The 10,630-nt window shown below is 47.4% G+C and overlaps 1 protein-coding gene and 1 pseudogene across 1 annotated transcript; one reads left to right on the top strand and one right to left on the bottom strand.

Moving 5' to 3' along the window:
- Positions 1 to 246: 246 nt before the first annotated feature.
- Positions 247 to 3,442, top strand: LOC136496812 (probable serine/threonine-protein kinase PBL19). Its single transcript, XM_066492570.1, has 4 exons — positions 247 to 1,595; positions 1,695 to 1,955; positions 2,077 to 2,199; positions 2,303 to 3,442. The coding sequence occupies exons 1-4, from the start codon at positions 1,143 to 1,145 to the stop codon at positions 2,891 to 2,893; spliced, it is 1,428 nt and encodes a 475-aa protein (XP_066348667.1). The 5' UTR covers positions 247 to 1,142; the 3' UTR covers positions 2,894 to 3,442.
- A 122-nt stretch (positions 3,443 to 3,564) lies between these two features.
- LOC136496813 (uncharacterized) lies at positions 3,565 to 8,167 on the bottom strand (annotated as a pseudogene).
- Between the last annotated feature and the right edge of the window lie 2,463 nt (positions 8,168 to 10,630).

Below are 10,630 nucleotides of genomic sequence, written 5' to 3'. Positions count from 1 at the left end.
CGCACTCGTCAATGGTCAGCATCTACTTCGTGTCTTGATGCCAGCGGCGGCACGCTTTCTTCTTCTTCTTTTCTACAAAAAACATTAAAACGTACTACGGTGCAAGTCTCAAAACAGAAAAGAAGCAAGAGGAGTTTTTTTTTTCTAATAAGAAATTCGCGTTCCATTAACAGGAAACAGAAACCAAATTCATCATTTGCTACCAAGTGCACCATACAACTCGGGATACTGTCAGACATGTCATTAGTACTAGGACCAGCTCTTGAATCCTTTCGCCGCAAGTCCATGCACCACATCGTTACAACCTCTAGGTGTATAAATAAACTTTGCACTACGGATGCTTGAGGTCACCACCAGGTTCCAAGTCTCATGAGTCATGTCCCATGACAGGCCAGTTGCAGTGAGGAGGAGTTCATAATGTTTGTGGAGTGTGACTGGGTTAATCAATTGGCAATTGGGTTGGGTCCCTGAAGGAGGCAGAGAAGTGGCTACCCGCTTGTGGCACGAGTGAGTGACCCGGCCCTACCGAATTTGAAGACCCAACAGCAAACAAGGTGGCTGTACTGTACCGCCGCAATATCTGAACATTTCAAGGCATGGCATGGTAGCGATGGCTCGAAACCGCGTGACATTTCGTTTCATCGCTATACCGAGGGTCTCGGATGTTAGGAGGGATCAAAAGTTGCTGGCCTCCCTCCACTTCTCACTCGGCAGATTTTAAGCCTCCCGGCGTGTGTCTCTGTCGCCAGGACAGGGAACCACGAGTGTGTTGATGTGTGCGAGCAAGTGATCGCGAGGTGCAGCCACATGGACGCATTTCATGCATGAAGGTTTCCTCTTTTTTCCCCCCTTCGTATGCGTTCTTCAGTCGAATGCTGTCCTCCATCTGTCAGATATTTATATTTATACCCCGGTTGAAGTTTTCTTCTCGGGCGTTGCTTGTTTCTAGTCTTTTGGAGCCAACATAGAGCGAAGAAAACGAAATAAATCCTCCGTTTTCGTCACCAAATCTTGGCCTTTCCCTTTGTAATCAGAGTTCTTGATTGAGGAGTGACAGCTGCAGTAGCAGTAGATAGCGCGCAAGAAACACGTACTACAAGGCACAAGCAGAATTTTTTTGCGCCAGCTTACCCGTCACAGAAATGGGCTGCCTCCGCCTCTTCCACGGCTGGTCCAGGAGCTGCAAGAGGCGGCCGGAGGCGACGGCCCCCGCGCCGGCGCCTGCCGCACTCTCCTCTGCCGTCTCCACTGAGGCGCGGTCGCTCGCGTCCGCGGCAGCCACCAGCTGCGCCTCGTTTGCGTCGTCGTCGGCGAACGTCTCGGAGGCTTCGGGCGCGAGGCCGGCGGCGAGCGGGTCCTCCGGCTCGGGCTCCGCTTCGTCGGCGCGGAGCATCCCGGAGCTGTACGAGGAGAGGGGCGCCCTGCGGGAGTTCGGCCTCCGGGAGCTCCGCGTCGCGACGCGCGACTTCAGCCCGCTGCTCATGGTCGGCAAGGGCGGCTTCGGGGGCGTCTACAGGGGCGTCCTCCGGCTCCCCGGAGGCGGCCCCGGCGACACGCCGGTCGCCGTCAAGAGGCTCAACCCCAACGGACGTCAGGTACGTTGCGTACGTACATCATGGCCCGCATCCACGCTCGCGAGATCGCAATGGATGTAGTGTGCTCATTCCGACTCCGTTCTTGATGCCGTCCACCAGGGCCACAAGGAGTGGCTCGCCGAGGTCCATTTCCTGGGCGTCGTCGAGCACCGGAACCTCGTCAAGCTCATCGGGTACTGCGCCTCGCAGACGGACCGAGGCCCGCAGCGGCTGCTGGTGTACGAGTTCATGCCCAACAAGACGCTGGACGACCACTTGTTCAACCGGGCGTACCCTGTGCTTCCATGGGATGTCAGGCTGCAGATCGCACTGGGCGCTGCCGAGGGATTGCTGTATCTCCATGAGGACCTGGAACTTCAGGTAGCAATATTCCTTTCCACGTTTCGTCAGAACTTGGCACGGTTCGTGATTTATGTACTATATACTAGATAGAAGAATGTTTGTTCAGTAAACATGACGATAGTTTTTCTGATTTGGGTAGATCATATACCGGGATTTCAAAGCGTCCAACGTACTGCTGGACGAGGAGTTCAGACCCAAGCTATCAGACTTTGGGTTGGCAAGGGAGGGGCCATCAGAAGGCCAGACTCACGTGTCCACAGCGGTATGTGAAATGCTGCGTACTTTCACCAAAACGACAAGTGTCGCATATGTGCATTCTGATTTCTGAAAACTTTTGCATGCTCCATTACGCGATCATCAATCAGGTCATGGGCACCTTCGGTTACGCAGCGCCGGACTACGTGCAGACTGGGCACCTCACCACCAAGAGCGACGTCTGGAGCTTCGGCGTGGTGCTGTACGAGATCCTCACCGCGCGGCGCTCCATCGAACGCAACCGGCCCAGGAACGAGCAGAAGCTCCTGGAGTGGGTGCGGCGGCACCCGCCCGAGAGCGAGCAGTTCGGGGCGATCATGGACGCGAGGCTCCAGGGGAGGTACCCTATGCGAGGCGCCACGGAGGTGGCCAAGCTCGCCAACGGCTGCCTCGCGAAGCACGCCAGGGACCGCCCCACGATGAGGGACGTGGTCGAGGGGCTGAGGCAGGCGATGCGGCACACGGAGATGGACGGCGTTGTCGTCGTGGGTGCCGCGGCGGAGTGCCAGGGCTCGCCTCCTCAGGAGGAGGCGCCCCCGGCGCCGGGCGCAGAGGATGCCAGTGCCGTGGCGGTGGCAGCGGAGGCGAGGAAGAGACGGATGCTTCATCTGGCCGCTCTAGGGGGTGCTGCTGACGCTCATGCGAGGCGGCGGCTCATGCTCATGAGGGCTGCTGCCACTGCCGCCGCTGTTCCCACGTGATCTCCTGCCGTTGTTGATGCCATTGACTTCATTCATGTACAGTCTGAACCTGTGACTTCTGAAATATCCTTTCTCTGTTGTTGTGTGCGGATTAGAAGGTTGACATTGATTTTTTCCATTGCCTGATCTGATGGGTCAGTGTTTGAGTAAGCACTAGCAAAAGATGACGGAAAAATGGAAGGTGTGAAATGCAGTCCTGCCGTTTTCTTCTCAAATCTCAACCTAATAATATACGATGCGGAAGTTGCAATGTTTGAATAGAAAAAAAAAGTGCTTTCTTGTTCTACTGAAATACGCGACGCCACCTTTCTGCCTTTGAATTTCTGCTCTAAAAGTCTGACGAAGCAATTGAGTCAAACGTTTGACAGAATGGCAGTCTCCGGTTTGTGTGGATCCATAGATTCTGTTTGCAAACTTGGAAAAAATATTGATAACTCCTTTCTTTCTTTCTTTTTTTCTGTGGAATAAGTATGGCTTTGCACCTTTTAATACGTAACACGCATAATAAAACATAATGCTCATTTTCCTATATAAACCATGCATTCTTATGCTCACCTGTCTCTGTGCAGACCGTACTGAAATTTCATCAAGAAACAGCAAAGCAGTACATAAACTTGACAAAGCCAGAAAATATTCAGCGCAATGCTTCCACATACACAGCAACAAAACCATGAAAAAGTAATTTTAGTCTCAGTTATCAGCTTTTTCAGTAGTGCAAGTAGCAATACAAATTGAACAGTATGGTACCTTTTCATGCACAAGTAACCAGCTATCCTTGAACAGTACAACAATATTAACTTCATATAAGTGACTATGAAACCAAAAAAAAGTGAAGATTTACAAACTTGCAGAAGCAAAGCACCAAATAATCAGTTCTCTGCAATGGGAAAGGCTGATCCAATTTTGTTGTTCCCCAATCGGTAGCACTTAATGTTCACACTGTATGGGCCAATATCGACACGGTTATCTTCCCCTCCGACAAAAAAGCACAATGTGTAGAGTGCAACCTCAAACTCAGGACTGACACCAATCAACGTGCTGGATACTGATTTCAGCACACCATGCCACTCAAACTGAACAGTCAGCAGCTGTGTCTCTGAATCAGGCTGCCAAGACCAGGGTAGAACATTTAGCTAACATTATTTGTATGCAGCAGCGTACAATCAATGCTTAACTATATAGTATATACTCACCGATTCACCACGGCGCCTTGGAAATATATAACCTTGGTAATCCACATTTCCCTTGGCTTCTTCCAGGTAAAACTGCAAATTAGTCACAATACCTGTTAGAAATGTCCAAATAAGGAAACTAGACTTTTGTAACATTACGAGAACTTGCCTGAATCCAGTTATGGAAGCCTGATACCTCATTCTCCCCTTGTCCCGGTCCCTTGATCTCACCAACAAACACATGCTCAAAGGCAGAAGAGCAGCTAGAGTTGCCACCTCTTCCATACAAATCAAACCATAGGGATGTCAGCATTCTCTTGAAGTCCTCATAGTCCTGAGGTACAGCCCCCTTCTGCACTAAGTACCGGTGTAAGTACTTAATTGGTGCTGTTCTGGAAATCTCTTCAATGAAAGCTATTTCTTCGTGCTTATCCTGCTGGGTAACAACTTCTTTGTACCCCTGGTGTGGGTTGTAGTTATCCAGAAGTGCGCAGAAACATGAGTAGGTGGGTTTTCTTAGCACATCGTCGCCTAGCCAGCTGAACAAGCTTTCAGATGCCATATCACCCTTCTGATAAACTTTCTTCCCCTCGCCACAGTCGATTCTGTAGTCCTTACCAGGAACGAGACGGTTCATATCGAGCTCCCAAAGTTGGCTACAGGCTTTCGATAAGCTATTCAGCTCCTCCCTGGTGGGCTCTACATTGAGTCCTTGGTGAATCTGACCGACATCCTCAGAGTACTTTTGTTCTGATGGCGGCTTTCTGTATCCATTCCATGCTTCAGACTGCATTATGCAATGTCGTGAATTCAGAGTTCAGATAGTACAAGAAAGCTTCAGAACATGCAATTATCACCATTCAACTAGAGTGTCAATTGATTTATGTGGGCATAAAAGTAACAGTCTTACAAGAAACAAATGGGGTGTAGCCGTGTATCTACACCTGGTTTGCTCATATCTGTCACCAGCAAGGCAGCAATAAAGCTCAAACTGGTATGCTCTAACAGAATGACACAGAGGTTGTTTGGATCTGGCGACTTATGAGAACTAGTTTCCGTAGAACCAGGTTTACTGTAACTACCGTAAATCTGTGTTTGGATCTTCCAACAACTCCCATATAAGATAAATCCATTTTCCACAAAACCAGAAAATTGTGTATTAACCGCATCGTTTTTAATAAACTAATTTTTGATAACCACGAATCCACAATCTCGCCGAGGCCGAGGCATCCAACGCCAGAAAATACGGTCCAACCAAACATAGTTTACTCACGTTTGTTTGTAGCCAGGAACCATCCAAGCACATTTTTAATTAGACTCACGCTAACCAACTCAAAACTGGTTTATCTAAAAACCTCTTTAAAACTCATTTAGCTAAAACATATTTATATTTTAGAGATCCAAACAACCACTCAGAGTATTGATAGACTCGAAAAGAAAACTTCATAGCGATTATCTTGACTTGATTCACATTCTTGTTACATTTGCGTTATAATACTGATCATTCAAAGATGAGCAAAGAGGGAAAAGTCGGCGAGTGGCATTTTTAGCAGACCACATTCTGAAATGGTCAACTGATTCTTTTTTTTTTGAATGAACAGGAGGGGCACGCCCCTACTGGAAATTTTTTTATTAAAAGGAAAATAGTACAGAGACAACAACAACAAAGCAGGAGTTCAAGAAACGAAGAAAGAGATGAAGAAAATAAGCCTAACTAGGAAGATTAAACCAGATTGTTTAACCATGAAGAAATTGAAGGAAAATATCTTCTCTTTGCGCGAAATAGGAACAGCGCAAATTCTGACTTGAAGCAGTTCTTTGAATCTTCCAGAGATGGCATTCTGTGCTAAAAAATTAGCCCATTTCTTGCTTTCCATATCGTCCAGCACATGAGGATTATGATTTCCATGAAGAAGGGTACTTGTAATTGTGCTTTGAAACTTTCCATAGCCTGAGAGATGTTTGAATCTGGATTTACTTGAATCTGCAGCCAATTCCAGCATGAAATGGCAAAGGGGCAGTGAAGCAACAGATGGTTCAGCGATTCTTCCATCGGGTTTATGCAGAGGACACAATTATAGTCTTGTAGTTCCATGTTTTTCCTCTTTAGGAGTTCTCTAGTACTCAGCCTGTCTTTTAGAATTAGCCATCAGAAAACTTTGTGTTTGTTCTGGATAGAGCTGTGCCAAAGCCATCTGAAACTTGGGTGAATTATGTTGTGTCCACTGAGGTGTTTGTAGGCTTTGGCCACTGAAAAAGATTTGGAGTTCCAGATGCAGGTCCACTGATCTGAATTTTCATTTAGAGCTAGTTGTTGGAGATCCGAATCCAGGATAGTCAACTGATGGAAAGCCTGCTGGGAGAGAGGTAGGTGGAATAGGTCCAGAAGATTTTCACATTCCTTGCCAGCAGCTAGGATAGTTGTTTTGGACTTCACAAAAGAGAAGAGCTCTGGAAAGGAATGCATTGGCACTTTATTCATCCACAAGTCCAGCCAAAGGTCAACTGATTCATTTTCAGTGTAACATACTAACAAGAACTCAATAAAGCATTGGTTCCATGGCTAAATGTTGGTTGACTGTCTGTATATATAGAAGTAAAAGGACCTGAAAACTAAAGTAAGAGCTGAAATATATTCTACGACGAAACAAAATAACGAAAAAGAAATGTCATTTCTGATCTTTGAAAGACTGAAATCATACCTGCTGTGGTCTTCCATGGCGCTTTTTCTCACCGACGGTCTGCCAACCTCCATCATTTATCCTCTCTTCTTCCTAAAATAATCCAAATCATAAACTTGATAAGACACTCTAACAGGCAGCCAATCATTTGGGCTTGTAATAATTCTTCTACGAAAAGGTTTAAGAGCAAAAAACTATATCTGCGTAAAACTAGTATGACAAGACTTTCAAATTTAACCAATAAAGCTGTAGTGTTATTGCAACTTTGTACTTCGGAAGATTCTACATGGAAAGAAAAATCTTGCATATTATGTCAGTGATTCTCAGGCTATCAGCTCATTAGTGCATCAGAGAACTATTCATTCAACTGACCATAAACATACCACATTATTCCTATATGATTAAAATACAAATCCAGAATTTACCATTTCCATCGGCTGTAAGTACCATTTCAAGCAGTATCTAGTGAAAGATGAGCAGGTGAATTGCCCAACTCTTGTAAGGAAAGTAAAAATGAGGGGGGGGGGAGGAGGAACCTACTGTTGATTCCCGTATCCTTGTGCCTGCTGCTGTTGCTGAGAGCGCCGGCTGCCGCCATCCCACCTTTCCTCCCCCTCGCACTGCAGAAATTGAACACACGCAGCTACATCAGCATGCTTCAAAAGAAGTAACCCAGGAATGCACACTTAAATCTGCGTATAATCAATCTAAATCCGGCCAACCTTGTTATGCCGGCCTGCGGGGTGCTGCGGCTGGTTTCTACCATCGACCCTTTTCCAACCCTCATCCTCCCTCCTCTCATGCCGATTGTCCTTAATGCGATGAGAAAATCGAAGTGAACAATTCCATAATTAGACCTATAGAATCATCGCTCGCCCACCAGCACAGCAGCGGCCACTCACCCGCCCCGAATTCCGATGGTCCCGGCGCTCATCTGGATCGCTGCCCTTCTGCTCGGAGACGATCTGCGGGGGAGCCAAACCACTCCAGGCTTAGAGCAGCCAAGGCCAATAAAATCAAACATTCGCATTCGCATTCGCAAATGAAAGCAGCAAGTGGCACGCACCTCGGCCCACGTCGACCGCGATCGCTCGTCGCGTTCCTCCTCCCCGTCGGCGTCCGGGTCGGCGCGTTGCGGCGCCCTCCTCCTCGGCGCCTCGCCGTCGTCGCCGCCGCCGCGGCCGTGGTCCCTCTCGCGCACGGCGTCGATGGCCACGTGGACCAACCCCTTGATGAGACCCTCCATCGCGCGCCGACGAGAGCGAACGGGGAAGGCGGATGGCGGAATGGGTTGTGGGGAGATGGATCGGACTGGCCGGCTGCTGCGGATTGGGATCTGGAACGGCGAGGGACGACGCGTGCTTGGTTAGTGGACTCCACTAATCGAGTGGCTTGGGCTGCGACGCGCAGGAGATCATCGGGGATTTCCTGACTTGGAGTGCGTTATTAAACTTGATGAAGAAACTTTTGGCCCCAAACTTTTGAATTTGACACTATATAAAAAAAAGATTTCTCGTCACATAAATTTACGGTATATATACAAAGTATTAAATATAGGCGAAATCAAAAATTAATTGCACAGTTTAATTCTACTTTGCGAGACGAACGTTTTAAACCTAATTAGTTAATGGTTGAACAATTATTATCAAACGCAAACAAAATACTATGTTACGCTACAGTAAATTCGGCGGCGTCGATTTCGACCAACTAAACGTGGCCTTTGCAGAGGTCGTGGGCATTCGTGGAACGGGCCAGGTGGCTGGATTCGATCGCGGGAGGAGCTCCCGTTCCCACTGCCGACGGGCGGTTCTGAACGTTGATTGGCTGCGACCCTTTCACTGACTTGGACAGCTAGCCAGCTGGTTGGGCATCGGCGCGATTAAGGGGTGTTTGGTGATCCCTCCTAAATTTTAATTGTTTTCTTATTAAATATTTAGATATATATATACGGAGTATTAAATATAGACTAATTACGAAACTAATTACATAGTTTACGACTAATTTACGAGACGAATCTTTTGAGCCTAATTAGTTTATGATTTAATAATGTTTTGCTACAGTAACATATGCTAACGATGGATTAATTAGGTTTAAAAAATTCATCTAGTGGAGTACTGATGAATTATGTAATTTGTTTTTTTATTAGTATTCAAACACCCTATGCAACATCCTCCCGACACACGTTCTAAATTTTAGTAGCTAGATTCAAACACCCCTTAACTCTTCGTTGTTAATACATGGCCCTCTTGTCTCTTTTACATAGTGTTTTTTCGTTCTCGTGCCTAAGTCGGCTGTAAACTTACAGTCCGTTTCTCCTCTTTCTCCTCTCTTCTTTCCTCCACCTTAGCATTTAACTAGCTTACGACATATTATTATACTTGCTCTTAGGACAGAAAAAATAACTAGAAAAAATAACATCTTCTAATTTTCGCCAAAGTCTAATTTATGTCTCCTGATACAAATACGAAACTGTTAGCGCCGGTACGTCCGGCGGACGCCCGTGGCTGCACTTTATTTCCACGCATCCACATAGGACCCACGTCGCCCGGACGTCGCCCACACGCATCTGTGTTTAGAGCACCCACGCCGCGCACCCCCTCCCACTTCCTCCGCGTATCCTATGTGCAACATCTCGATCTACTTTTGAAACATCCAGATACAACACCTGCAACATACAAAAGAAGACATATGAAATATATGAAACATGCATCCAAAACACTTACAAAAACTTCTGAAAATACTTGAAAATCATTGCAAATATATGCAACATACAGATAAAACACTTAGAACATATGTGTGAAACATAATATACGTATGAAACAGATAGAACTTTGGGAACAGACGCTTGCATCATACTATGAAACACTTGCAACATATGCAACATTCCGATCTACTTTTGCAACATCAAGATGAAAAATCTGAAACACTTAAAACATACGCCTGCAACATACGCTTTCAGCACAATGTCACATTGCTGCTTGGACGAAAGGATGCTCATCGTTGTAGAGCTCGACGCCAACGCAAAGGTCGGTGACAACGCATGGAGCTCGCCGGTGCAGCAGCGACGCGATCCTCCTGCGATTCTCCAACGCTTGCTCATGGCCCAGACTCATGCCCGTCGGTGCAGCCCTGCTGCTGCTACTCCAGCGTCGCTACTTGTAGTCATTTAGCACCGTCGGCTCGTAGGGGACGGGCGCGCGACGAAGCCGTGTAACAACCTGGGTTTTCGAGCAACAAAAAATGCGTGCTTTTTAAATTTTTTTCCTACAATATGTGGAGCATGTAGTCGCTAGGTCAAACCTAAACCGAACCTAGGGGAGCTTGCTAGTAAATCGCTGCATCATATAGACTTGATTGTAGGTGTGTGCCCGTGTTCTTAAGTTGGTTTGAGTTTGAGTCTTGCTTGGAGTTTGGAGTGCACAAATTCGTAGCAAAGTTCCTCTTGAATCCCTTTTTGATTCACATCAAATCTCTATTGAATTCCATCTCAAAATTCCTTGACTCTTAAAAGGAAAGATCCATTTTTCCTTTTCCCTTCTCAATCAGTCGACCTCCCCTTTTGGCCCAACCAACCCTCTCTCCCTTCTCCTCTCCCATCGGCCCAGTTCCCCCTCTTCCCCCGCTCAGCCTAGCAGGCCGCTCACCTACTCCTACAAAGCATGTGGCCTAGTAGCTCAGCTCCGCAGCCCGCTGAGCCCGCCTTCGGCCCCCATAGGCCTGCCAGCGCACTCGCCTGGCCCACGCAAGCCCATTGCGTGCCCCTACCTCTCCAAACCCTAGCGAACGCTACTGACTCATAGAGCTGCCGCCACCGCTACATGTGCACCCATGCCACACCACGCCTCGACATCCATACCACCGCCCGTAGGATGCACGCCGCGTGT

This window comes from Miscanthus floridulus, chromosome 12 (genome assembly GCF_019320115.1).
Source record: "Miscanthus floridulus cultivar M001 chromosome 12, ASM1932011v1, whole genome shotgun sequence".
NCBI lineage: Eukaryota > Viridiplantae > Streptophyta > Magnoliopsida > Poales > Poaceae > Miscanthus > Miscanthus floridulus.
The sequence above is the reverse complement of the archived record's forward strand: the minus strand, read 5'-3'. Positions and strand labels throughout refer to the sequence as shown.

Bases quoted from the DNA above. Each gene is read 5' to 3' on its own strand.
- LOC136496812 (XM_066492570.1), top strand. From the start codon at position 1,143: ATGGGCTGCCTCCGCCTCTTCCACGGCTGGTCCAGGAGCTGCAAGAGG. The intron at 1,596-1,694 runs GTACGTTGCGTA...GCCGTCCACCAG, and splicing joins TCAACCCCAACGGACGTCAG to GGCCACAAGGAGTGGCTCGC. The intron at 1,956-2,076 runs GTAGCAATATTC...TGATTTGGGTAG, and splicing joins ATGAGGACCTGGAACTTCAG to ATCATATACCGGGATTTCAA.